General features: G+C 49.6%; 1 protein-coding gene across 4 annotated transcripts in view; it reads left to right on the forward strand.

Moving 5' to 3' along the window:
• NISCH (nischarin) overlaps positions 1–27,114 on the forward strand; it is a 43,176-nt gene that overhangs the window by 14,858 nt on the left and 1,204 nt on the right. The window contains exons 8-21 of one of the 4 annotated variants that reach the window (XM_067754715.1): positions 645–797; positions 1,800–1,868; positions 2,379–2,564; positions 2,719–2,847; positions 4,023–4,136; positions 4,490–4,601; positions 8,691–8,815; positions 9,940–9,989; positions 20,649–22,058; positions 23,366–23,479; positions 24,360–24,741; positions 25,222–25,378; positions 25,882–26,010; positions 26,541–26,702. In XM_067754715.1, coding sequence (XP_067610816.1) covers positions 645–797; positions 1,800–1,868; positions 2,379–2,564; positions 2,719–2,847; positions 4,023–4,136; positions 4,490–4,601; positions 8,691–8,815; positions 9,940–9,989; positions 20,649–22,058; positions 23,366–23,479; positions 24,360–24,741; positions 25,222–25,378; positions 25,882–26,010; positions 26,541–26,702 — 3,292 coding nt within the window. Of the gene's footprint in view, positions 1–644; positions 798–1,799; positions 1,869–2,378; positions 2,565–2,718; positions 2,848–4,022; positions 4,137–4,489; positions 4,602–5,162; positions 8,367–8,690; positions 8,816–9,939; positions 9,990–20,648; positions 22,059–23,365; positions 23,480–24,359; positions 24,742–25,221; positions 25,379–25,881; positions 26,011–26,540; positions 26,703–27,114 lie in introns of those variants that run through there. The other 3 variants (XM_067754711.1, XM_067754712.1, XM_067754713.1) reach the window with 3 other exon arrangements.

Raw genomic sequence — 27,114 nt, forward strand, 5'->3', positions numbered from 1 at the left:
GGTTTGGTGAAAAGTCTTTGTCTTGAGGCTACTGGCTGAAAGGAGGAGGCTTGTGTCAGGCAGCCTTGCCCCTCTGGGAGGCACTCCCTGCTGCCTGGCTCAAGGAGCCCAAGATGATCCATTGCAAGAGGAGAGGTCTTATCAAAGGGCACCAGAAATCGGAACAAGGAGGCCTGCCTGCCTCCCTCCCCTCGGATGGTGCCCCTGTGCTCTGTGCTGCTCCCCTGTCTCAGGTCTGCTGGATTTTACCTTGTAAAGTAATGGTTAAAGGGCCTACTGTCCACCACGGGGACCACAGTGCCAGCTTGTAAAGCACAGCTGCCTGGGAACACTGCAAATTCTGACCTTCAGTCTCTGAGATTTAAGCCAGAAAAGGCATCACCGTATAACGAGGCTCTTGCGAGCTGGAAAAGCATTTGCTCAAGTAGGGCCAGAACATATTCCAAGTGGCTGTTATGTTTCTGAACTCTTCAGTTATTTCACAATCATTTCAAGGCATATGAACCAAAAGCCCCATTTTAATGCAAGTTCACTTCCACATACTAAATATGCTCCAGCCCTTCCTGAAATTTTGCAACGATTGTGTTCCCAGTCAGTGTTGCATGAGGGCCCACGTGTGGTGCTCACCAGATGTTCTTACACAGGAAGTCCTCGTTCCTGAAGCCTCAGAATTTGATGAGTGGGAACCAGCAGGAGCAGCCCTGGAGGGCACTGTGACTGCCATCATCCCCATGTGGCAGGCGCTGACTGCTCTGGACTTGAGTCACAACAGCATCTCTGAGATCGATGAGTCTGTGGTACGCTCTCCACGGCCTGACCAGACCCTGGGGTTGGATATTTAACCTGGCTTTTTCTAGAAGGACCACCGAAAACCTGTACCCAGCACTCTGTACATTGCCTGTAATTTTTAAGTTAATTTCAAAATTGGGTTATTTAAACGAGGTGAGGAGTGCTTAGAACCAAATGAAGTGTATTAATTGCATGTACATTTGATAGAACAGAAACACAGTAAGTGGTGAAATTTATTCCCAAGGAGTGTAGCAGAAAAATCAGTCTATAGGTTCCAGGGACTTCCCTGGTGGTCCAGTGGTTAAGAATCTGCACTTCCACTGCAGGGAGCACGGGTTTGATCCCTGGTCAGGGAACTAAGATCCCGCATGCTGCGTGGCACAGCCAAAAAAAAGAAAGGTTCTAGATGTGCCCATGTAAGAGTGACATCCAGATGGTACTTGGGCAGTAGGACTGTGATTCCTGTACTTGTGCCTCTCAGTGGGTGTGGGTAGAGTTGAAGGACGCACCTCCTTCCGTCTGCAACCTTGCCATTTGTCTTTTTTTTTTTTTTTTTTTGCGGTACGCGGGCCTCTCACTGTTGTGGCCTCTCCTGTTGTGGAGCACAGGCTCCGGACTCGCAGGCTCAGCGGCCATGGCTCACGGGCCCAGCCGCTCCGCGGCATGTGGGATCTTCCCAGACCGGGGCACGAACCCGTGTCCCCTGCATCAGCAGGCGGACTCTCAACCACTGCGCCACCAGGGAAGCCCCATTTGTCATTTTTACAAGCCAAGTGTTCCGTAAAAACAGTGGGTCATGCTCAGCACCGGAGTTCCTGTGTTCTGTGTTCCTGAGGACGTGTTTCTGGGTGGGCACTGGGAGGTGTCACGTCAGGGGCCCCGCACAGATGGCCAGCCCAGGAGTCTGTGGTCAGGGGGAAGCCTCCCAAGTTGTCTGTCCACCATGTCCAGGGGCCATGTGGGGTCCAGCTTCCTAGGATAACGTCATGTGTTATCTTTTCTTTCACAAGAAACTGATTCCAAAGATTGAGTTCCTGGACCTGAGTCACAATGGAGTGCTGGTCGTGGACAATCTGCAGGTAATTTGTGTCTTTGGAGACCATTATTGCCTGCAGGCTTCTCACAAGGTCCCATTCTCCTGAGATGCAGCCTTGGGAGTTTGGCCGTACTCTGGGGTTTCTCTCATGGGTCCTCGAAAGGTGTCTGCGTGCACCAGAGGTTTGTAAAGGCAGGGGCTGCTGCCCTTCCCTTTGGGTCCCAATAATGCACACTGAGCGTTTGTTGCTCTAGTTCCCCCAAATTAGAAAAGATGTGTAAATACAAATCGAGTGTGATGAAGATGATGTGCCTCCATTGTGAAGACGGACAGTCTCATTTTCAAAGCCCGTGCCTACCCTGTGGGCCATGCTGCCCGTGCGGGGGATGCAGCTGGGCTGTAACCTGTGCAGGGAAGAGGGATTTCCCTTCGGAATAACTGTCAGAGGAACTGGTCATTTTAGGTTGGAAGGCCCATCACACCCTTAATGTCAGTCCCCTTTCTTTGGAGCCTTGACCTTAACCACTTTACTCTGTTCTCAATGCTGCCGTAGCACCTGTACAACCTCGTGCACCTGGACCTGTCCTACAACAAGCTCTCCTTCTTGGAAGGGGTTCACACCAAATTGGGGAACATCAAGACCCTGAACCTGGCAGGCAACCTCCTGGGGAGTCTGAGTGGCCTGCACAAGCTCTACTCCCTGGTCAACCTGGATCTCAGCGACAACAGAATCGAACAGGTGAGCTGTGCCCCAGAAGGGTCTTGGGGTTCTGGAGTGGCTGTGCCTTGGCGTTGATCACTTGAGCGAGAATAGTGGGCTTCCTTTCTTTGACTGTCAAGTGTGTGGTCACCTTGCTGAAGTGCTAAAGAAGGGACACGGGAATGCCTTGCAGATGGAGGAGATCAGGAGCATCGGCAGCCTCCCGTGTCTGGAGCATGTGGCTCTGCTGAACAACCCTCTGAGCATCATCCCTGACTACCGGACCAAGGTGCTGGCTCAGTTTGGAGAGCGGGCCTCGGAGGTAAGCTGCTTGGGGAGGGGTCAGCTGGAGGTGACATCCGCTTACGTATACTTGCCTGATTCAGAAGGACATCCTGACCCTGAGGGGCCTTTCAGATCTGGGCAGTCCACTGCCTCCCCAGGAAAAGGTTCCCTCATGCATCTCCTCTTGGGGGCCACTGGCTGCCGTGCTTCCTCAGTGGGCTTCCCCTCACCTCTGTCAGAGCTTCAGGTTGGGGTGCTCCCCAGGAACCAACAGGCACAGCCTGAATGTGGAGGGACTGTCTTCAATTTGTTAAAAAATAATGTTTATTGTAGACAAGGGTCAGGAATAAGATATCTGAAATAATTATATTTCCTGGACAACCTCTGGCCATAAAGTCTGACCATAAACCTGAAGGGATTGCCCACCTTGGCCAGTGTCACCCAGCCCATCTGCTGTCTGCCAAGTGGCCGCCTGCTGCCCCGCTAGCCCAACAGGCCCGCCTCCAGGTTCACCTGCCTCCTCAGTCTCAAGCAGGCTCCCTCCGCTCTCCTCAAATCCCAGGCTGGAAGATACCTGGGAGTCTATTTGCATCCTCCTCCCAACCCCTCCCATCTCTTTTCGGCCCCAAGTGCACCTTTCTCCACACTGTCACCAAGACAACATTCACAAGATGTCACCTCCTCCCCTCCCTGGCTCCCAGGCCCTTGGGACCTTCCCTCATTTGACCACACTGCTGCTCCCCGCTGCCTGCCTGCCGGGCCACAGCTCCCTCCTGCACTTGCAGGTGGCGTCCCTGCCCTTCTGCCTGCTTCCCATGCCTTTGCCCTCCCAGTTCCCCAGTCCAGAAGGCCCTCCCCTTGCTCTTTGCAGATCTGAGTTCCGCCATAATTGGAGGCTTAGTTCAAGGCACCAGCTTCCCCCCTCTCCCAGCCACCTCAGAGGCCTTCACAGTGGCCCCTGCAGCCCTTCCTTCCTTTCCTGGAGAGGGACTCCCAGAGCTGGGCTAGGCGGTGTGGGACCTCCCTGGGCCACTCCAAGGAGTTCCCAGGTCGCTTCCATGGGTGGCGAGGAGCTCACCTCCCAACAGGCTGAGACTCTGCAGCCTCCTGTGTTCTCACGGGGCCTGGCCCACCCCTCGGTGGGACCCTGCCATTCTGCTCCCTCCATGCTTGCCAGCACCTATGCTGATAGCCATTTTCTGGACACTGTAGGTCTGTCTGGACAACACAGTGACCACAGAGAAGGAGTTGGACACGGTGGAAGTGCTAAAAGCAATTCAGAAAGCCAAGGAGGTCAGGTCCAAATTAAGCAACCCTGAGAAGAAGGTGAGTCTTTGTGTGGGAGCTGGGAGGAGGGGTGGTGAGGAGCCAGCCGGGGAAGGAGCTGGCTTGCAGTGGAACTGGGCCAGGGAGCACTCCGGGCCATGGAGTCCTGGCTGCACCCCCCGCACCCCAGGCTGCATGACCCTGGGCTTTCACGCCCCCTCTGTTCTCGTCTGTGAGATGGGGGTCACGATAGGACTTGCTGCATGGGGTTGCTGAGGGTTGGTTAAGATCTCTTTCCCTGTCACTGATGTTTGTGAGAGCCATGAGCTTCTCACATCTCAGGCTCTGCCAGGCTCTGTTCTCTTCTTCTGGATCTGTCTCCTCTCCCCGACTGACTCAGCACTTCTCCTCAGGTCAGTGAGGATTCTAGGCTGTCTGCTGCCCCGTGCGTCAGGCCCAGCAGCTCCCCTCCTACCGTGGCTCCCACCTCTGCCTCCCTGCCCCAGCCCATCCTCTCCAACCAAGGTAATCGCCTGTGTATCCTTCTCCCTGGTAGAGCTGCACGTGCCCTGCCTGGGCCCTGCCTGGGCCCCCAGCTGGGCTGGCGTTGGGGGAGAGATGCCGGCACCTGTTCCCTACATGGTTCAGATTCAGGGAGGGCGTGGTGCTGTCTCCACACCAGCCCCTCTCGGGGTGGCGCATGGCTGGGGGGGGCGGTGCCTGGCTGAGGTTTGCTTAATGAGGACTCCCAATTGCTCTGACACACACATCCAGGTCCTCTAGGGTACCACGGGGTGTGCTCTTTGAACTGGCTGCTGGCCCGTAAGGACCCCACTGGCCCACAGGCAGTGGGGGCAGACTGGCTCCTTGTTCATGGGAACCCAGGCCTGGTTACTTCCCTAAGTCGGGCACCCCGATACCTGCGTGGGGAGCGTGCCTCATTGCCATGGCCCTGGTGGTATGACCCAGCCCCAAACGCTGTGTTGGTGGGGCCCAGATGGGCTGTCTGTGAACCCATGGAAGACCAATCCCTTTCATCCACCCACTGTCTTAGCGTTTTCAAAGGGCTTTCACCTCTGAACCCAGGCATCCTCGGAGATGAGTGAGTGAAGCAGGTCCCATGAGTGTCTGCTGGCCCGGCCCCCACGGAAGAGGGGAGGGTGTGCCGTCCCGAGTGGAGCCGAGGCTCGGGGCACACAGGAAAGAACGCCGCCCACCCGGGCTCCTGGAGACGGAGAACTTGGTGTGAGGTCTTGGGAAAACAGTTTGACCCTATGTTTCAAGAGCCAGAAAAACGTTTCCACCCCTTGACCTGGTAACCCCGCTGGTGGGGATTTTATCTTAGCGGGATAAGATAACAGGGAAGTGGGAGGTGAGATGCTCACTGCAGCACTGTTTATGCTAGCTAAACATGGGCCGTGATGGACGTCAGAGTGAGAGGGAGATTAAGCTGTGGTCCTCCAGAATACCCTGCAGCCATCACAGCCGAGGGGAAGGCTGGATAAGAAAGGAGAAGTGCTGGGTTGAGTCAGAGAGCCTGCGCAGGGCAGCGCACCGAGGTCACAGCCGTGGACGTGAGCCAGAGAGTGGATGGGGACGTTGGTGCTGGAGCAGTCGTCCGTTTGCTTTTGTAACACTTGACTGAGAAATTTCGGTTTTATTTTTTTACGTAAAAGGGGAGGGGGTTTGTATCACTGTGAAGATGCTTTCCTGACTGTGTCTCCTGCCAAGGGGTCAGAGCCCTCCTCAGGCCCCCCGCCCCGAGCTGCCTGTCACAGCCCTGCGTGCCTGTGGGGGGACCGCATGGCTAGGCTCTGGGGCCAGGGCCCATCCTGTTCTCAGTCAGCGTTTGTTGAGACGGGGAATGAGTGAGCCGCAGGCGGCGAGGGAGGCGTCTGCCCCTACAGCCGTAGCTGCGGGCAGTGCCCCCTTTGGTGGCAAAGCCTCTGCACCAGCCAGGCCCAGGCCTCAGCCCCTTTCCTCGCTGCCCCCGCTCCTGGGGACATGCCACACAGTGGCTCACTGTAGTCTTCCCCTTCCCGCTACTGGACCTTTAGACGTTGTCTCCAGATCTGCACCTCTTATAAATAAAACTGCAGTGGATGTCTCTGTGTGCACATCTCTTTCCTTTTGGTGAGAAACAACAAAGGTTGGGCCCCGTCTAAGCATTCTAATGTCCCCTGTCCCATTCTCTGAGTGGCCCTTTCTGACCACTTGTTTGTACAGACCACAGTCCAGGAAGGAAGCAGAAAGACTGTCCCTATCCACGTTTCCTCAGTTGCAAACAGGGCTTGGGTGGGTAGTGACAGGAAAATGTTCTTTTTCTTGCTAACGTGGAGGAATCCGCAGAAGTTTGTGTTCAGCCACGTGCTGTTGGGCTTTGCCTGCATGGGCGAGGATTTCTCCCTAGGTGGGGGAGCAGCTTTGTTCCCAGCCCAGTTCTGTAGAAGTGAACATACTTGTGAATAAACTGGGCCCCCGGGGGCCTGCCTGGAGGGGCGCTGTCCAGTAAACACCAGGCCTCTGGTCATCTCAGGAGCTGTTAGCCAGCTTGTTGGAGCCATGGAGGGTTGTGGCCACAGGGACTGATGTGCAAAATGACCGAGTTGATTCTCCAGCCAGGTCCAGGGGCTGAGAGGAGGCCGTAGAGAAGGGGTTAGGAGCAGGCACCTGGGCTGAGTCACCTGAGTTTGCAGCCCAGCTTTCTAGCTGTGGTCCCTCAAGCAACTTGTTGCCTCCCGAAGCTCTGTTTTCTCTACCCTACTTCATCGATTCTAAGATGCACACATTTCCACCTTGTGACTTCTCTGAAATTGAGATGCATCTTTCAGTCAGTGGCGTCTCATAGTTGCTGTCAGCCAGCTGGTATTCGTGATGGAGTTGTGTGAAAACCCGTGGACACCTGCTGAGACCAAGATGGCGCCACATCTACGCATCTTAGATTTGATGAGCTGTGGTAAATAACGGGAGGCGTGCGTGAGCTAATCCTGGGGAAACACTTAGCACTGCTTCTGGTCCATCAGAAGGGGTCAGTAGGGGCTTCCTACCTACGTCCTTTTTGGAGGGTTTCAAGATGACCAGGACAGTGCCCCTGAGGAACTTGGAGCCTCTTGGGAAGATGAGCTGTACCTCCAAGGGAGAACAGGGCAGAATGATTTGGGTCATTTGTGGAAGACAGAAGTCTGTCTAGAGCAGAGAGGACTTTGCAGTGGAGTGGTATGTGAGGTGAATGTCAAAGGATGGTAGGATCTGAGCATGTGAGGGAGGAGGGGGTGGATTCCAGGAGAGAGCAGCACGCTTCATGCCTGGCAGTGTGCCTGCTGCCCTTCCTGCCTGTGCACAGCCCCTGCTGCTTTGCCCTGGGGGGTGTCTGGGCTTGGGCCATCTGCCTGCCTAGCCCATGGGCAGAGGACCTGGGCCATTGTGAGTTGTCCTGACCCCAGCTAGCAGCTGAGCTGGACGAGGGCCTGTGACCTCTGGGGCTCTGAGTTCTCTGAGGCATTTTGTTGGGCTGTGGTGACTGGTGGTAAAGCCAGGCTATGAAGGCAAGCCCTGGGCTCCTCCAGGTTTCTGCGAAACTTGGAGTTGATGCCCAGCATTCATTCAATCAGCTGCATTTAGGAGAAAGTTAAAAAAGATTTTACCCTCAACCAGTGTGGACAATGTCTGGAGTGAAGTAATGGGCCCAGACAGGCTGTAATAATAATACAACAGCATCAGCAGGCTTCAAAAGCAGCCCAAGTGAGTCAGAGCGTGCTGTCCACGGGCGGTGGCCCAGGGGAGGGTCAGTGGGATGTGTCCTGTGGGAAGGTGGGCATCGGTTGTCCTCGCCAGCCCTGGAGGAAACCCGAGCCTGCAAGAACGCCTGGCCTTCCGATGAGGGGTCTTGTGCTCCTGTGTCTGCAAAACTCCGCAGGGATGCTGGAGTGGCGGGTAGGGGGACTTGAACCATTTCCCCGTGAAGACGCTCTAGGAGCAAACACGTTTAAGGCTCTTGGTGGACATATTGCCAAACTGCTCTCCAAATGGGTGGGGCAGCTTGCACCCCAGTGCCTGCCTCTGCCAGTTAGGCCAAACAGCCTGACCTTTGCCAAAGTGAGAGGCCAAACTTGCCCTTCTTTGATGGCTCTCGAGGGTGAGCTTTTATCTTGTGTTAAGCCTGTTGGCCGATCTTTTGTGGAATGTCTGTTCATTCTTTGCAGTCTCCTAATGGGATTTCTAATTTTCTCCCCCCATTTTTTGTTATCTGTAAGAGCGTTTTATAGATTAAAGATACAAGCCTTTGACAAATGTTGTGAGCACTTTTTTCTCGTTTCGTTTAGGTTTCTCTTTTTACTTACAGAAGTTTAGCTTTTACGCAGTCACACCTCAATTTCTTCCTTTGGATTTAGGCTCAGAAAATCTCTCCCTACCGTGAGATGAGATAAGCAGTCATTTGTTCTTCTAGTTATTTTAAGATTTCAGTTTCAACATTTTCTTCTATAATCCACGTGGCTAGGTTTGGGGTCTGATTAGCCCCCAGCCATGCCAGTAGCCCGAGGGCCCAGCCCCATTTGTTGAATGGCTGCTCTCCCTGCCCCGCCTGCCCCACCCGCCTGCCCCTGGTCTCTCCAGGAATCATGTTTGTGCAAGAAGAGGCCCTGGCCAGCAGCCTGTCATCCACCGACAGTCTGACTCCTGAGGACCGGCCCATTGCGCGGGGATGCTCTGATTCCTTGGAGTCCATCCCTGCGGGACAGGTAACATCCTCCTCCTGCTTCTGGGGGTTGGTTTCCTCTGCGGCCAGCTCTTCTGCCTGAAGCTGTCTGGAAGTATGAGGTGGCCTGGCTGGAGTTGTAGCAGATGCTGCCAGTGCTTGGTGTGCTCTGCTTTGTGGTTAAGGGTCTGTTCAGTTAGCGTCTGTCGTCTGTCTCTTTCTTTGGACTGATGGGAATAGGCAGTTTTCTCTTACTGGACCCTGGGGGGCAAAGCCACATAACCCTTAGTGCATGTGAGCAGACTCCCTGGGGAAAGTTCAGAAGGCCCTGGTCAGGGGTGGCTTGTTTGGGCTCCGCACCCATCAGGAAGTTTCTCCCCCTGCTGTCTGGCACCCCTGCGCCATTTTGCCTGTTTCTGCACGTCACCCACCCTGGTAATCTGGGACACGCTGTGACTCTGTTCCTTCTTCCGTGGCTGCTCCTGAGGGTCCCTGAGCTGCTTCCTGTGTCTTGGAAAGAAAGAGGATGGCAGGTGTGGTGCGAGGGGCTCATTTGCTGTGTGCGTGGGGAGTGTGCTTGGTAGCTGGGCCTGCCTAGCCCTGTCTCTCTTCACCAACACAGTGTCACGTGGGGCAGTGGGCAGAGTCCTCGCTCTGTCCCAGCACTCCACTGCACTCTCCCTTCACCCTCCCCAGGGTCACAGCAGGAGGCTCCTGAGCCCTAGGTCTTCCCCGCTGCCCAGAGACCATTGGGAGGGCCTTGCCAGGCGCTGCACAGCCTCCGCTCACCATGTCCTCTGCTGGCCCGGTACCAAGTTGGTAGATGGTCCACATGGACCCTGTGGGATGGCACAGGGAACATTCAGATGCCAGACCTGGAGGCACAAGCTGAGCTTGCGGAGGGCGAGAGGCTTTGGCCCAGGGGTTGGGAGTGTGGGCTGGGGTCAGACCGACACGGTTGGGAATCTTAGCTCTGCTGTGCACTGGCAGGATGACTGAGTGAGTCTCTCTGCCTCTCTGAGCCCCAAGATCCACCCTAGGGTGGAGTGTGGGGTTAGCAAGGAGCCTCCTGCTGGGCCACGAAGGAGTGCTCAGGGCCTGCCGCCCGGTGAATGCCAGGGCATGGCTGCGGCAGGTGGGGGCTGACCGCGTTTCCTTTCCTGGCAGGCACCTTCTGATGATTTAAGAGACGTGCCGGGAGCTGTTGGCGGTGCAAGGTAAGGAAGAGGCTATCATGGAAGGCATTCTGGGCCTTCTGCACATACTCTGTGGGCCAGTAGTAACCAAGATTTTCTTAAAAGTCTGTTTGCAGAAGTCCTATAGAACTATTTCTTCCTTTAAATAAATAAACACAGCTGAAATGGGCTCTGGTCTGTTTCCAAGTTCTAATCCCTAAACTTTGCATTGACACGTTATCCTACGCTAGGGGTCAGCAGGTCAAAGCCAATTTAGTCCACTGCCTGTTTTGTACAGTCTGTGAGCTAAAAATGATTGTTCCATTCTTAAGGAGCTGTTTTTTTTTAAAATAAACGATGTGGGTGGGGTAGCCCCCAAAGCCTCAAGTGTTTACTGTCTTTACAGAAGAGGTTCCCCAACCCATTCTACATACCCTTTTTCACCAGGGCCAGTAGAGGCCAAGAGGCGCTTGAATTTTTTTTAATTTTTATTGGAGTATAGTTGATTTACAATGTTGTGTTAGTTTCAGGTGTACAGCAAAGTGAATCAGTTATGCATATATCCACTCTTTAAGGTCTTTTCCCATATAGATCATTACAGAGTGTTGAGTAGAGTTCCCTGTGCTATACAGTAGGTCCTTATTATCTATTTTATATATAGTAGTATGTACATACGAATCACAATCTCCCATTTTATTCCTCCTCCAATTCCCCCCGGTAATCATAAGCTTGTTTTCTACATCTGTGACTCTATTTCTGTTTTGTAAATAAGTTTATTTGTATCACTTTTTTTAGATTCCACATATAAGCGATATCATATGATATTTGTTTTTGTCTAACTTCACTTAGTATGACAATTCCTAGGTCCATCCATGTTGCTGCAAATGACATTATTTCATTCTTTTTTATGGTTGAGTAGTATTCCATTGTATACATGTACCAGATCTTCTTTTTCCATTCACCTGTTGATGGACATTTAGGTTGCTTCCATGTCTTGGCTATTGTAAACAGTGCTGCAGTGAACATTGGGGTGCATGTAGCTTTTCGAATTACGGTTTTCTCCGGATATATGGCCAGGAGTGGGATTGCTGGATCATATGGTAGTTCTATATTTAGTTTTTTAAGGAACCTCTATACCGTTCTCCATAATGGTTGTACCGATTTACATTCCCACCAACAGTGCAAGAGGGTTCCTTTTTCTCCACACCGTCTCCAGCATTTACTGTTTGTAGATTTTTTGATGTTGGCCATTCTGACCGGTGTGAGGTGAAACCTCACTGTAGTTTTGATTGGCATTTCTCTAATAATTAATGATGTTAAGCATCTTTTCGTGTGCTTTTTGGCCATCTGCATGTCTTCTTTGGAGAAATGTCTATTTAGATCTTCCACTCATTTTTTGACTGGGATGTTTGTTTTTTTGATATTGAGCTGCATGAACTGTTTGTATATTTTGGAGATTAATCCCTTGTTGGTCGCTTCGTTTGCAAATGCTTTCTTCCATTCTGTGGGTTTTTTCTTTCTTTTTTTTTTTTTTAACATCTTTATTGGAGTATAATTGCTTTACACTGGTGTGTTAGTTTCTGTAGGTTCTTATTAGTTATCTGTTTTATACATATTAGTGTATATACGTCAGTCTCAATCTCGCAGTTCATCCCACCACCACCACCCCCCCCCGTTGCTTTCCCCCCTTGGTGTCCATACGTTTGTTCTCTACATCTGTGTCTCTATTTCTGCCCTGCAGACCGGTTCATCTGTACCATCTTTCTAGGTCCCACATATATGTATTAATATATGATATTTGTTTTTCTCTTTCTGACTTCACCCTGTAGGACAGTCTCTAGATCCATCTACGTCTCTACAAATGACCCAATTTCGTCCTTTTTTTGTGGCTGAGTAATTCTCCATTTTATATATGTGCCACATCTTCTTTATCCATTTGTCTATCTATGGGCATTTAGGTTGCTTTCATGACGTGGCTATTGTAAATAGTGCTGCAGTGAACATTGGGGTGCATGTGTCTTTTTGAATTATGGTTTTCTCTGGGTATATGCCCAATAGTGGGATTGCTGGGTTATACGGTAATTCTATTTTTAGTTTTTTAAGGAACCTCCATACTGTTCTGCATAGTGGCTGTATCAATTTACATTCCCACCAACAGTGCAAGAGGGTTCCCTTTTCTCCACGTGTGAGTTGTCTTTTCATTTTGTTTATGGTTTCCTTTGCTGTGCAAAACCTTTTAAGTTAAATTAGGTCCCATTTGTTTATTTTTGTTTTTATTTTCATTACTCTAGGAGGTGGATCAAAAAAGATCTTGCTGTGATTTATGTCAGCGATATATGTATATACGTATACATATATTTATATACATATGGAATGTATGTATATACAATGTATACGTATGTATATTTATATACACACATACATATACAATATGTGTATATATATACATATATTTTAGTTTGCTTGTTTTTTTTAATTGAAGTATAATTGATGTATAATATTATATGTTACAGGTATACAATATAGTGATTCAATTTTTAAAGGTTATAATCCAGTTATAGTTATTATAAAATATTGACTGTATTCCCTGTGTTATACAATATATCCTTGTACCGTTTTTTATACATAATAGCTCATACTTCTTAATCCTGTACCCCTATCTGGCCCATCCTTCCTTCCCTCTCCCCATTGATAAACACTAGTTCTCTATATCTGTTTTGTTATAGTCACCAGTTTGTTTTATTTTTTAGATTCCACATAAAAGTGATATCATACAATATTTATCTGTTTGACTTATTTCACTTATCATAATACCCTCCAAGTCCATCCATGTTGTTTCAAATGGCAAAATCTCATTATTTTTATGGCTGAGTGGTATTCCATTGTACATATGTACCACATCTTCTTTATCCAGTCATCTGTTGATGGACACTTAGGTTGCTTCCATATCTTGGCAATTGTAAATAATGCTGCTATGAACATTGGGGCACATCTATCTTTTTGAATTAGTGTTTTGGTTTTTTGGGGGTATATACCCAGGAATGGAATTGCTGGGTCATATGGTAGTTCTATTTTTTTTTTTTTTTTTTTTGGGCGATACGCGGGCCTCTCACTGTTGTGGCCTCTCCCGTTGCGGAGCACAGGCTCTGGACGCGCAGGCTCAGTGGCCATGGCTCACAGGCCCAGCTGCTCCGTGGCACATGGGACCTTCCCAGACCGGGGCACGAACCCATGTCCTCTGCATCGGCAGGCGGACTCTCAACCACTGCGCCACCAGGGAAGCCCTATTTTTAGTTTTTTGAGAAACCTCCATACTGTTTTCCACAGTGGCTGCACTAAGTTATATTTCCACCAACAGTATATAAGAATTCCCTTTTCCCCACATCCTTGCCAACATTATTTGCATTCTTTTTGATGATAGCCATTCTGACACATGTGAGGTGATAGCTCATTGTGGTTTTGGTGTGCATTTCCCTGATGATTAGTGATGTTCAGCATCTTTTCATGTGCCTGTTGAGTGCTGCCTATATTTTCCTCTAAGAGTTGTATAGTATTCGGCCTTACATTTAGGTCTTTAATCCATTTTGAGTTTATTTTTGTGTATGGTGTTAGGGAGGGTTCTAATTTCACTCTTTCACATGTAGCTGTCCAGTTTTCCCAGCACCACTTATTGAAGAGACTGTCTTCTCTCCATTGTATATTCTTGTCTCCTTTGTCATAGATTAGTTGACCACAGATGTGTGGGTTTATCTCTGGGCTTTCTCTCCTGTTCCATTGATCTATATTTCTGTTTTTAATGCCAGTACCAAACTGTTTTGATTACTGTAGCTTTGTAGTATAGTCTGAAGTCAGGGAGGCTGATGCCTCCAGCTCCGTTTTTCTTTCTCAAAATTGCTTTGGCTATTCAAAGCAATTTGTCTTTTGTGTTTCCATACAAATTGTAAAATTTTTTGTTGTAATTCTGTGAAAAATGCCATTAGTAATTTGATAGGGATCGCATTGAATCTGTAGATTGCTTTGGGTCATTTTGACAATATTGATTGTCATTTTGACAATATTGATTCTTCCAATCCAAGAACATAGTACATCTCTCCATCTGTTTGTGTCATCTTTGATTTCTTTCATCAGCATCTTACGGTTTTCTGAGTACAGGTCTTTTGCCTCCTTAGGTAGGTTTATTCCTAGGTATTTTATTCTTTTTGTTGCAATGGTAAATGAGAGTGTTCCCTTAATTTCTCTTTCTGATCTTTTGTTGTTAGTGTATAGGAATGCAAGAGATTTCTGTGTATTAATTTTGTATCCTGCAAATTCACTGATGAGCTCTAGTAGTTTTCTGGTAGTGTCTTTAGGATTCTCTGTGTATAGTATAATGTCATTTGCAAACAGTGACAGTTTTACTTCTTCTTTTCCAATTCGGATTCCTTTTATTTCTTCTCTGATGCCGTGGCTAGAAATTCCAAAACTGTGTTGAATAAAAGTGGCAAGAGTGGACATCCTTGTCATGTTCCTGATCTTAGAGGAAATGCTTTCAGTTTTTCACCATTGAGAATGATATTGGCTGTGGGTTTGTCTTATATGGCCTTTATTATGTTGAGGTAGGTTCCCTCTGTGCCCGCTCTCTAGAGAGTTTTTATCATAAATGGGTGTTGGATTTTGTCAAAAGCTTTTTCTGCATCTATTGAGATGATCATATAATTTTTATTCTTCAGTTTGTTAATGTGGTGTATCACATCGACTGATTTGCATATATTGAAGAATCCTTTCATCCTGGGATAAATCCCACTTGATCATGGTGTATGATCCTTTTAAGGTGTTGTTGGATTCTGTTTGCTAGTATATATTTTTTAACATCTTTATTAGCGTATAATTGCTTTACAGTGGTGTGGTAGTTTCTGCTTTATAACAAAGTGAATCTGCTATACATATATCCCTATATCTCCTCCCTCTTGTGTCTCCCTCCCACTCTCCCTATCCCACCCCTCTAGGTGGTCACAAAGCACCGAGCTAATCTCCCTGTGCTATGCAGCTGCTTCCCACTAGCTATCTGTTTTACATTTGGTAGTGTATATATGTCCATGCGACTCTCTCACTTCCTCCCAGCTTACCCTTCCTCCTCCCTGTGTCCTCAAGTCCATTCTCTACATCTGCATCTTTATTCCTGTCCTGCCCCTAGGTTCTTCAGAACCTTTTTTTTTGTATTTAGATTCCATATATATGTGTTAGCGCATGGTATTTGTTTTTCTCTTTCTGACTTACTTCACTCTGTATGACAGACTCTAGGTCCATCCACCTCACTGGAGATAACTCAATTTCGTTTCTTTTTATGGTTCAGTAATATTCTGTTGTATATATGTGCCACATTTTCTTTATCATATTCCATTGTATATATGTGCCACGTCTTCTTTATCCATTCATCTGTCGATGGACACTTAGGTTGCTTCCATGTCCTGGCTATTGTAAATAAGCTGCAGTGAACATTGGGGTACATGACTCTTTTTGAATTATGGTTTTCTCAGGGTATATGCCCAGTAGTGGGATTGCTGGGTCGTATGGTAGTTCTATTTGTAGGTTTTTAAGGAACCTCCATACTGTTCTCCGTAGTAGCTGTATCAATTTACATTCTCACCAACAGTGCAAGAGTGTTCCCTTTTCTCCACACCCTCTCCAGCATTTATTGTGTGTATTGTGTGTAGATTTTTTGATGATGGTCATTCTGACTTCTGTGAGGTGATACCTCACTGTAGTTTTGATTTGCATTTCTCTAATGATTAGTGATGTTGAGCACCCTTTCATGTGTTTGTTGGCAATCTGTATATCTTCTTTGGAGAAATGTCTGTTTAGGTCTTCTGCCCAGTTTTGGATTGGGTTGTTTGTTTTTTTTGATAATGAGCTGCTTGTAAATTTTGGAGATTAATCCTTTGTCAGTTGCTTCATTTACAAATATTTTCTCCCATTCTGAGAGTCGTCTTTTTGTCTTGTTTATGTTTTCCTTTGCTGTGTAAAAGCTTTTGAGATTCATTAGGTCCCATTTGTTTATTTTTATTTCCATTTGTCTAGGAGGTGGGTCAAAAAGGATCTTGCTGTGATTTATGTCATAGAGTGTTCTGCCTGTGTTTTCCTATAAAAGTTTTATAGTGTCTGGTCTTACATTTAGGTCTTTAATCCATTTTGAATTTACTTTTGTGTATGGTGTTAGGGAGTGTTCTAATTTCATTCTTTTACATGTAGCTGTCCAGTTTTCCCAGCACCACTTATTGAAGAGGCTGTCTTTTCTCCATTGTATATTCTTGCCTCCTTTATCAAAAAAAAGGTGACCATATGTGAGTGGGTTTATCTCTGGGCATTCTGTCCTGTTCCATTGATCTATATGTCTGTTTTTGTGCTGGTACAATACTGTCTTGATTACTGTAGCTTTGTAGTGTAGTCTGAAGTCGGGGAGCCTGATTCCTCCAGCTCCATTTTTCTTTCTCAAGATTGCTTTGGCTATTTGGGGTCTTTTGTGTTTCCATACAAATTGTGAAATTTTTTGTTCTAGTTCTGTGAAAAATGACATTGGTAGTTTGATAAGGATTGCATTGAATCTGTAGATTGCTTTGGGTAGTAGAGTCATTTTCACAGTGTTGATTCTTCCAATCCAAGAACATGGTATATCTCTCCATCTGTTTGTGTCGCCTTTGATTTCTTTTATCAGTGTCTTATAGTTTTCTGCATGCAGGTCTTTTGTCTCCTTATGTAGGTTTATTCCTAGGTATTTTATTCTTTTTGTTGAAATCGTAAATGGGAGTGTTTCCTTAATTTCTCTTTCAGATTTTTTATCATTAATGTATAGGAATGCCAGAGATTTCTGTGCATTAATTTTGTATCCTGCTACTTTACCAAATTCATTGATTAGTTCTAGTAGTTTTCTCATAGGATTCTCTATGCATAGTATCATGTCATCTGCAAACAGTGACAGCTTTACTTCTTCTTTCCAATTTGGATTCCTTTTATTTCTTTTTCTTCTCTGATTGCTGTGGCTAAAATTTCCATGACTATGTTGAATAATAGTGGTGAGAGTGGACAACCTTGTCTTGTTCCTGATCTTAGAGGAAATGGTTTCAGTTTTTCACCATTAAGAACGATGTTGGCTGTGGGTTTGTCATATATGGCCTTTATTATGTTGAGGTAAGTTCCCTCTGTGCCTACTTTCTGAAGGGTTTTTATCATAAATGGGTGTTGAATTTTGTCAAAAGCTTTCTCTGCATCTATTGAGATGATCACATGGTTTTTCTCCTTCAGTTTGTAAATATGGTTTATCACATTGATTTGCGTATATTGAAGAATCCTTGCATTCCTGGAATAAACCCCACTTGATCATGGTGTATGATCCTTTTAATGTGCTGTTGGATTCTGTTTGCTAGTATTTTGGTGAGAATTTTTGTGTCTGTGTTCATCAGTGATATTGGCCTGTAATTTTCTTTTTGTGTGGTATTTTTGTCTGGTTTTGGTATCAGGGTGACAGTGGCCTCATAGAATGAGCTTGGGAGTGTTCCTTCCTCAGCAACTTTTTGGAAGAGTTTGAGAAGGAGAGGTGTTAACTCTTCTCTAAATGTTTGATATAATTCACCTGTGAAGCCATCTGGTCCTGGACTTTTGTTTGTTGGAAGTTTTTTAATCACAGTTTCAATTTCAATACTTGTGATTGGTCTGTTCCTATTTTCTATTTCTTCCTGGTTCAGCCTTGGAAGGTTGTACCTTTCTAAGAATTTGTCCATTTCTTCCAGGTTGTCCATTTTACTGGTGTATAGTTGCTTGTAATAGTCTGTTATTATCCTTCGTACTTCTGTGGTGTCATTTGTTACTTACCCTTTTTCATGTCTAATTTTATTGATTTGAGCCCTCTCCCTTTTTTCCCTGATGAGTCTCTAGCTAAAGGTTTATCAGTTTTGTTTATCTTTTCAAAGAACCAGCTTTTAGTTTCATTGATCTTTTTTATTGTTTTCTTTGTCTCTATTTCATTTGTTTCTGCTCTGATCTTTATGATTTCTTCTACTCACTTTGGGTTTTGTTTGTTCTTCTTTCTCTAGTTCCTTTAGGTCTAAGGTTAGGTTGTTTATTTGAGATTTTTCTTGTTTCCTGAGGTAAGATTGTATGCTGTAAACTTCCCTCTTAGAACTGCCTTTGCTGCATCCCATAGGTTTGGATCGTCATGTTTTCGTCATTTGTCTCTAGGTATTTTTTGATTTCCTCTTTGATTTCTTCAGTGATGCATTGGTCGTTTAGTAACATATTGTTTAGCCTCCATGTGTTTGTGTTTTTTATAATTTTTTTTCCCTGTAATTGATTTCTAATCTCATAGCATTGTGGTCGGAAAGGATGCTTGATATGATTTCAGTTTTCTTAAATTTACCAAGGCTTGGTTTGTTTTCCCAGATGTGATCTGTCCTGCAGAATGTTCAGTGTGCACTTGTGAAGAAAGTGTATTCTGCTGTTTTCGGATGGAATGCCCTATAAATTCAATTAAATCCATCTGGTCTGATGTATCATTTAAGGCTTGTGTTTCCCTGTTGATTTTCTGTCTGGATGATCTGTCCATTGGTGTAAGTGGGGTGTTAAAGTCCCCCACTGTTATTGTGTTACCGTCGATTTCCCCTTTTATGGCTGTTGGCATTTGCTTTATATATTGAGGTGCTCCTATGTTGGGTGCATATATATTTACAATTGTTATATCTTCTTCTTGGATTGATCCCTTGATCATTATATAGTGTCCTTTCTTATCTCTGATACAAGTATTGCTACTCCAGCTTTCTTTTGATTTCCATCGCATGGAATCTCTTTTTCCATCCCCTCACTTTCAGTCTATGTATGTCTCTTGGTCTGAAGTGGGTCTCTTGTAGACAGCATATATACTGGTCTTGTTTTTGTATCCATTCAGCCAGTCTGCATCTTTTGGTTGGAGCATTTAATCCATTTACATTTAAGGTAATTATCGATATGTTTGTTCCTATTGCCGTTTTTTAAATTGTTTTGGATTTGTTTTTGTTGGTCTTCTTTCTTCCCTTTTTCTTTTGTACTCTTCTCTTATGGTTTGATGACTATCTTTAGTGTTGTGTTTGGGTTGCTTTTTCTTTTTTGTGTGTGTATCTATTTTAGTGTTTTGGTTTGCAGTTCCCATGAGGTTTTGATGTAGCAGTCTGCATACAAGGTTGTTTTAAGTTGCTGGTCTCTTGATTTCAAATGCAGCTCCCATATTCTGCATTTGTAGTCTCCTCATGGTTGCTGGTTTTGACATCATATTTGTGTATGGGTGATTTCCTACTTAATTACTTTATGTTTGCATTTACCAGTGAGCTTTCCCATTTGTGATTTTCTTATTTCTAGTTGTGGCCTCTTTTTTTACCCCCCTGCCTAGAGAAGTTCCTTTAGCATTTGTTGTAACGCTAATTTGGTGATGCTGAATTCTCTTAGCTTTTGCTTGTCTGTAAAGCTTTTGATTTCTCCGTCAATCTGAATGAGAGCCTTGCTTGTTAGAGTATTTTTGGTTGTAGGTTTTTCCTTTTCATCACTTATACTCCAATAAAGATATTTAAAAGACACATATATATATATGTGTGTGTATATATATGTGTGTATATATATATATATATATATATATATATATATGTTTGTATATCTCGTGACACTCTCTTCTGGCCTTCAAGAGTTTCTGCTGAAAAATTAGCTGATGACCTTATAGGGATTCCCTTGTATGTTATTTGTTGCTTTTAATATTTTTTCTTTGTATTTAATTTTTGTCAGTTTGATTAATATGTGTCTCGGTGTGTTCCTCCTTGGGTTTATCCTGTATGGGACTCTGTGCTTTCTGGACTTGGGTGACTGTTTCCTTTCCCATGTTAGGGAAGTTTTCAGCTATAATCTCTTCAAATACTTTCTCAGGCCCTTTCCCTTTCTCTTCTTCTTCTGGGACCCCTATAATGTGAACGTTGGTGCATTTAATGTCCCAGAAATCTCTGAGACTGTCCTCATTTCTTTTCATTCTTTTTTCTTTATTCTGTTCTGTGGCAGTGATTTCCACCACTCTGTCTTCCAGCTCACTTATTCGTTCTTCTGCCTCAGTTATTCTGCTACTGATTCCTTATGGTGTGTTTTTCATTTCACTTACTGTGTTGTTCATCTCTGTTCTTTAAATCTTTTGTCTCTTTGTTAAACATTTCTTGTATGTTCTTGGTCTGTGCCTACATTCTTTTTCTGAGATTTTGAATCATCATTACTCTGAATTCTTTTTCAGGTAGATTACCTGTCTCTAAAGGAGCTTGAATTTAAATGTGAAGGTCCTAAGACCCCCAGCCCACTCCCCAAGCCTCTCACCTGTGAAGGCGACTGGGTGCCCCTGCAGGGGACTGTTGTCAAGTTAGTCCATACCCATGAGCACTCATTGCTCTTGGGGCTTGTGGCCAGCGTCTGAAGGACTGAGAAGTCTTCATGATGTGCGCAGGATTGTGTTGGATGCCTGTGGTCTGGACCCTGGAAGTGTGGTGGCCTCAGCCTTCCAGCACCTCGGCTCCCCACCAGGGTGCTTGCTAGGACCAGGCTCAGCTGTTTAGGAGGCTTGGGAGACCCATGGGTTGCTTCTTCAGGGCCAGGGGACAGCAGCAGGACTGGACATGGGAGGTGGGGGCATCCCAGCCCAGCATGTCACTGACCTGGCTTCTCCCCACACAGCCCAGAGCACGTGGAGCCAGAGGTCCAGGTGGTGCCAGGGTCCGGCCAGATCATCTTCCTGCCCTTCACCTGCATTGGCTACACCGCCACCAACCAGGACTTCATCCAGCGCCTGAGCACGCTCATCCGGCAGGCCATCGAGCGGCAGCTACCTGCTTGGATTGAGGCTGCCAACCAGCGAGAGGAGGGCCAGGGCGAGCAGGGCGAGGATGATGATGAGGAGGAGGAGGATGTTACTGAGAACCGCTACTTTGAAATGGGGCCCCCGGATGTGGAGGAAGAGGAAGAGGGTGGGCCAGGAGAGGAAGAGGAAGAAGAGGAAGAAGAAGAGGAGGAGGAGGAGGGCGAGGAGGAGCGCCTGGCTCTGGAGTGGGCCCTGGGCGCAGATGAGGACTTCCTGCTGGAGCACATCCGCATCCTCAAGGTGCTCTGGTGCTTCTTGATCCACGTGCAGGGCAGCATCCGCCAGTTTGCTGCCTGCCTCGTGCTCACAGACTTCGGCATCGCTGTCTTTGAGATCCCGCACCAGGAGTCGCGGGGCAGCAGCCAGCACATCCTCTCCACCCTGCGCTTTGTGTTCTGCTTCCCGCACGGCGACCTCACCGAGTTTGGCTTCCTCATGCCGGAGCTGTGCCTGGTGCTCAAGGTGCGGCACAGCGAGAACACGCTCTTCATCATCTCAGACGCCGCCAACCTGCACGAGTTCCACGCTGACCTGCGCTCTTGCTTCGCCCCGCAGCACATGGCCATGCTGTGCAGCCCCGTGCTCTATGGCAGCCACACCAGCCTGCAGGAGTTCCTGCGCCAGCTGCTCACCTTCTACAAGGTGGCGGGCGGCTGCCAGGAGCGCAGCCAGGGCTGCTTCCCTGTGTACCTGGTCTACAGTGACAAGCGCATGGTGCAGACAGCCGCCGGGGACTACTCGGGCAACATCGAGTGGGCCAGCTGCACGCTGTGCTCTGCCGTGCGGCGCTCCTGCTGTGCACCCTCCGAGGCTGTCAAGTCTGCTGCCATCCCCTACTGGCTGCTGCTCACACCCCAGCACCTCAACGTCATCAAGGCCGACTTCAACCCCATGCCCAATCGCGGCACCCACAACTGCCGCAACCGCAACAGCTTCAAGCTTAGCCGTGTGCCGCTCTCCACTGTGCTTCTGGACCCCACACGCAGCTGCACTCAGCCGAGGGGCGCCTTCGCAGATGGCCACGTGCTTGAGCTGCTTGTGGGCTACCGCTTTGTCACCGCCATCTTCGTGCTGCCCCATGAGAAGTTCCACTTCCTGCGCATCTACAACCAGCTGCGGGCCTCACTGCAGGACCTGAAGACTGTAGTCATCGCCAAGACCCCTGCAACCGGGGGCAGGCCTCAGAGCCCCCCTGTGGATGGCCAGGCTGCCGAGGACGGGGCCCGGTAAGACCGAGCATGGGCTTTTGGGGGCCAGGGGGCGGGAGGCCGGCTGAGACCAATCACTTCACCCAGATCTCCAGCACCCCTCAGCATTGCCTTTGGCTCCCTCGGGCTTGGGGCTTGGTGCTGGGCTGCTCCTTATCTCCCAAGGCTTCAGAAGAGGCCCAGGAAAGCTGTCCTTCCACAAAGCCAGGCTGGCCCAGTTCTCTGCCATTTAGAGTCCTGTGTGGCTGGGTCCCACCTTGCCTGGCCCTCTCCACTGAGTCCAAGCATGGCCTCTAGGCATCACCCACGCCTTCTCGCCTCCAGGCTCGCAGTTCCGTGGCTGGCTCTGTGAGCCAGGGGGCTGCTTCAGGCACCACCTGCCTCTGACCCCCAGCTCCAAGCCCGTACCCTTTGGTGAGCCACACACGCCTTCTCAGGAAGACCTGGGTTGCTCAGGGGCCCTCTCTGTGTGTAATTTTGTGAGTCCGTTCCAAAGGAAGCTGTTGGCTGAGAGCAGCAAGGTTTGAGTGTGTGAGCTGGGTGGTCACTTTGTGCAAAGCTCCTTTTCTTCTGGGGGGAGAGTGAAGTGCAGAGAGGGGAGGAGTTGGCAGCCCTGTCCTCTTCTTTTTTTTTTTTTAATTTATTTTTGGCTGCATTGGGTCTTCGTTGCTGCATGCGGGCTTTTTCTAGTTGTGGTGAGCGGGGGCTACTCTTCACTGTGGTGTGCAGGTTTCTCATTGTGGTGGCTTCTCTTGTTGCAGAGCACAGGCTCTAGGCGCGTGGGCTTCAGTAGTTGCGGCACGCAGGCTCAGTAGTTGTGGCTCGTGGGCTCTAGAGTGCAGGCTCAGTAGTTGTGGCGCACAGGCTTAGTTGCTCTGCGGCATGTGGGATCTTCCCAGACCAGGGCTCGAACCCGTGTCCCCTGCATTGGCAGGTGGATTCTTAACCACTGCTCCACCAGGAAAGCCCAGCCCTGTCTTCTTCTTCCTTACTCTCCTTCCCCTGCTCCTGCCCCCGAGCCTGGCTTCTCTCAGGGCCGCCTGGGATTGGCATATAATGGCTTGTGTGGGGCCATGGTCACACCCACAGGTTCACCCCTGCCTGGGGCTCAAGAGGCACCCTGTGCCCTTCAGGGTGCCCCTTTCTCCTATTACTGCTCCCAACTTCATGTATGCTGGGGCTTCCCTACCTGGGCAAGAAAGCCCTTTGTTTTTTGGCCTTCCTGTCCCATGAGACACGGTGTAGCTCACTTTCTCTTCCATCCTGGTGGACAGTGGAGACCCTGCCCTCACCCCAACATCTCTCGCCTTCTCTGTCCAACCCAGCCCCTCAACTGATGCTCCCAAAGGTCATCCAGCATCTTCCTGGCTGAATCAGGGACCCCGTCTTATGCCCAGCTCAAGTTCCATGCTCTCCATAGAGACCCTTGATGCCTCCAGGTACTGGAGAGCCCCTTATGCCAGAGGCGGCCTTGCATGGCCATCTCTCCGTCTCCCTGCCCCTATGATGAGGCTTCAGATGGTGACACTTTGTCTCAGTTTCCCTGCCACCCTCAAGCCTGGCTGGACCCTGCCCACAGTAGGGACTGCATGCAGAAAGCAGGCGCTCTGCTTCATCCCAGCAGATGCATCTCTGCTCCAAGACAGCAGGAGGGCAGCCCAGAGGGCTTGGGGGCATTTGGCCCAGTGCAAGATCAGGGCCCCAGGGATCTCTTTCAACAGCTGGACTGTCCAGTTGAGAGGATGCCATCCAGGACTCCCCACCAGCATGAGCTTGGGCATGTAGGCTGGTGGCAGGGAGCTCCAGACTTCTGTGAGGGTTCTTTCTGAGCTTGTTTGATCTCATGCTTGGAACAGACCAGAGAAAACCCAGTGTGGCCACATGCAGTGGTGGCCGAGTGGGGTGAGATCCCGGGCTACCTGAGGAGGCCTCGAAGGCAAACTGAGGAGCGGTTTGAGTATTTGGTTCTCAACTCCATGTTCCCCAAGGTCCCAGCCCTGGGCACCTTGGTCTGTGCTCTGGACTCTGTAGTGGCATTTCTGACACCTTTACCACCTTCTCAAAATGATTTTTCAGCCCATGAGCCACATCTGTCTTTCTCAGCCCTGCCCTATCTTCCCATCTCCTCCCGAAGAGAAAGGGCCCCGGCACTTTCTCTCTGCTCTTTGGTCTTCCCATAAGGAGCCAAGATGAAATCCCCAGATGACCCCAGAGGTGGTGTGTGGTACATGCGTTTCCCTCACACTGAGGTTACACGTGGGATGTGAATCTGTATTTGGGACTCATGTGTTAATATGGTTTTTCTTGGGGGATTGGGAGATGCAGCAATGAGCAGCATCTCCAGGAGGTCCCGGCAGAGGCTCCAGCTCCAGCCCCAGCCCCAGCCCCAGTGGAGGTCCCAGCTCTAACCCCAGCAAAGACCCCAGCTCCGGCAGAGCCCTCAGTGCCAGCTTTGGTCCCAGCGGAGGCCCCAGCCTCAGCAGAGACCCCTTTGGAGGCCTCAGTGGGGGCCTCAGCCCCGGCAGCAGAGGCCCCGGCACAAGTGGAGGCCCCCACCCAGTACCCAAGTGAGCACTTGATCCGGTCCACGTCGGAGGAGAATCAGATCCCTTCGCACCTGCCCGCCTGCCCGTCGCTCCGGCACATCGCCAGCCTGCAGGGGAGCGCCATCGTCGAGTTCTTCCACAGCAGCGTTGCCGAGGTAGGGCCAGCGCACCTGTGGAGGAAGGCGGCACTGTCGTCCTGGGGCCCCAGCAGGCTCATCTTGGGGTTAGCCTCAGGTTCCCAGACTTACGTGTGCTGGCTTTTCCCCCAGCTTCAGCTGTTCACAGCTTTGAGGGCCTGAGTAGGGAGAACCTGGGGTGCCCTTCCCTGGCCAGTTGTTCCCTCCATCACCGCCTCCTCCTGTGGCCATTCCTAGCCTCGGGCCCCGGGCAGACCCCACGGCACACCGTCTCCCATCCCTCACCACCTCTCTGCTTCGGAGTTTATAAATACGTTGACGAGACACAGTAGAGGTCCCATGCCTCCCCATCCAAGGCTGTGGGCCCATCCCTGGGACGGCAGGTCACTGGGTAGTGGGGCTGGCGGAGGCCACCCTCCGCAGAGGCCTGGAGGAGGAGCTGTGTGCCCCGGCCGCCCTGCTCTCCTGCAGGCCCCAACCCGGCCCCTCTGTGTCCAGGTGGAAAACGAGGAGCTGCGGCACCTCCTGTGGTCGTCGGTGGTGTTCTACCAGACCCCGGGGCTAGAGGTGACCGCCTGCGTGCTGCTCTCCACCAAGGCCGTGTACTTTGTGCTGCACGATGGCCTCCGCCGCTACTTCTCGGAGCCGCTGCAGGGTGGGCACTGGGGCCTGAGGGGATGGGCGGGGTTCTGTCTCTAGAGCCCCTGTGCCACGTCAGGCAGCAGCGATTTGGCTGCACTGGGCCAAGAATCTCTTTTCTGAGGAAGGGGGGTGATGACAGCACTTTCCTCCTGGAGCTGTCACATGGGATGCGAGGCCAGGCGTGAAAGCGCCCAGTAAGGCCCTGTGAGTGCCCGGGACCCAGGCGTGCTGGGGGGGTGTTGGGCAGCCTCTGCCCCTTGGGGCCTTGGTGGGTGCCTTAGCCAGTGCCCTGTCCTAGGGCTCCTGGTGTCTCCAGCGTACCAGGCAAGGCTCAGACTGTAAAACACGTTTCCCCGAGGCCATGTGTGCTCAGAGGTGGCGGGGGCTCCTTGCCAGGCCTCAGTGGGCCAGGCCATCAAGGGGGCCCGTTCCTGCTCCACGCAGCTGCACACCTGGGAACCTTGTGCTCACCCAGCACGCCCACCACCATGTTCGCGCCCTTTCTGTCTGCCACAGATTTCTGGCATCAGAAAAACGCCGACTACAACAACAGTCCCTTCCACATCTCTCAGTGCTTTGTTTTAAAACTCAGCGACCTGCATGTAGTCAACGTTGGACTCTTTGACCAGTATTTCCGGCTGACGGGTGAGTGGCCACTGTGCTTTTGTCCTATTTTGGGTGAAGGCCAGTGTCACCAGTGGGCTTCCACCTTCATATGTGGGTGCATTATCGCAGGCAGAGTTTATCTGCTCAAAAGCCAGTTCACCGGAGCGGGAGGAAGCAGCTTCAGGAACTGCTGAGAGGGCAGAACTCACCCCTCAGGACTTGGAGCGAGAGGCTGGGGACAGAGGCGGCAAAGTGCTGGGTGGGCGGGCAGAGTGGGCCCTGGGCTCACGGGCAGGATGTTTCTGACTCATACTTCCTGAAGAGAGAAAGCTAAGCTCTTTCCCTAATGCCTCTGTATCCCCTTCCAGAAAAATGTTACAGCCCTTCCGGCCTGAGAAATGGCCGTCTCCCCAGGCCCCGTGATGCTTCCTCAAGTGGGTCCTCCTGACCCTGGCTCTGTGGTCCTCAGGTCCAGGCTAACCTGCTAGAGACTAGAGACGGCTCCAGGGGTGGGGATGGGGCTGGGGGGAGTAGCAGCCTGCAACCGTGCCCGGCCCCTTCTCCCGCAGGCTCCTCTCCGGCGCAGGTGGTTACATGCTTGACACGGGACAGCTACCTGACACACTGCTTCCTCCAGCACCTCATGGCCGTGCTCTCCTTGCTGGAACGCACACCCTCACCTGAGCCTGTCGACAAAGACTTCTACTCTGAGTTTGGAAACAAGACCACAGGTATCCCCACCCAGCTCGGGTCTCCTCGCCAACCCCAAGGGCTGCAGCAGGCCCCGGAACAACCTCTCTGTGCCGCAGCACCCTCTCTGCTTCTGGCTCTCTCTCTCTCTCTCTCTCTCTCTCTCTCTCTCTCTCTCTCTCTCTCTCTCTCTCTCTCTTTTTCTGCTTAGTCAGCTAGGGTTTTCCATGGCTTTTCCATGGCAGAGTCTCTGGCCCGGCAAATCCACAACCGTTCAGCATCTCAGTGTCTGCTCTTCTCTGAGCTGCTGGCCTGAGGGTCTCTGCCTGAGGGTGGGGGCTTGGAGTGCTCTCTCCCACTTCTGACAGACACGTGACTCATGCTGCCGTCTCTGGGTGGCTTGGGGCTGCTGGTGAACCACCACAGGCCAGTTCCAGGCTGCAGCCCCGGTGG

This window comes from Pseudorca crassidens, chromosome 10, assembly GCF_039906515.1.
Source record: "Pseudorca crassidens isolate mPseCra1 chromosome 10, mPseCra1.hap1, whole genome shotgun sequence".
Taxonomy (NCBI): domain Eukaryota; kingdom Metazoa; phylum Chordata; class Mammalia; order Artiodactyla; family Delphinidae; genus Pseudorca; species Pseudorca crassidens.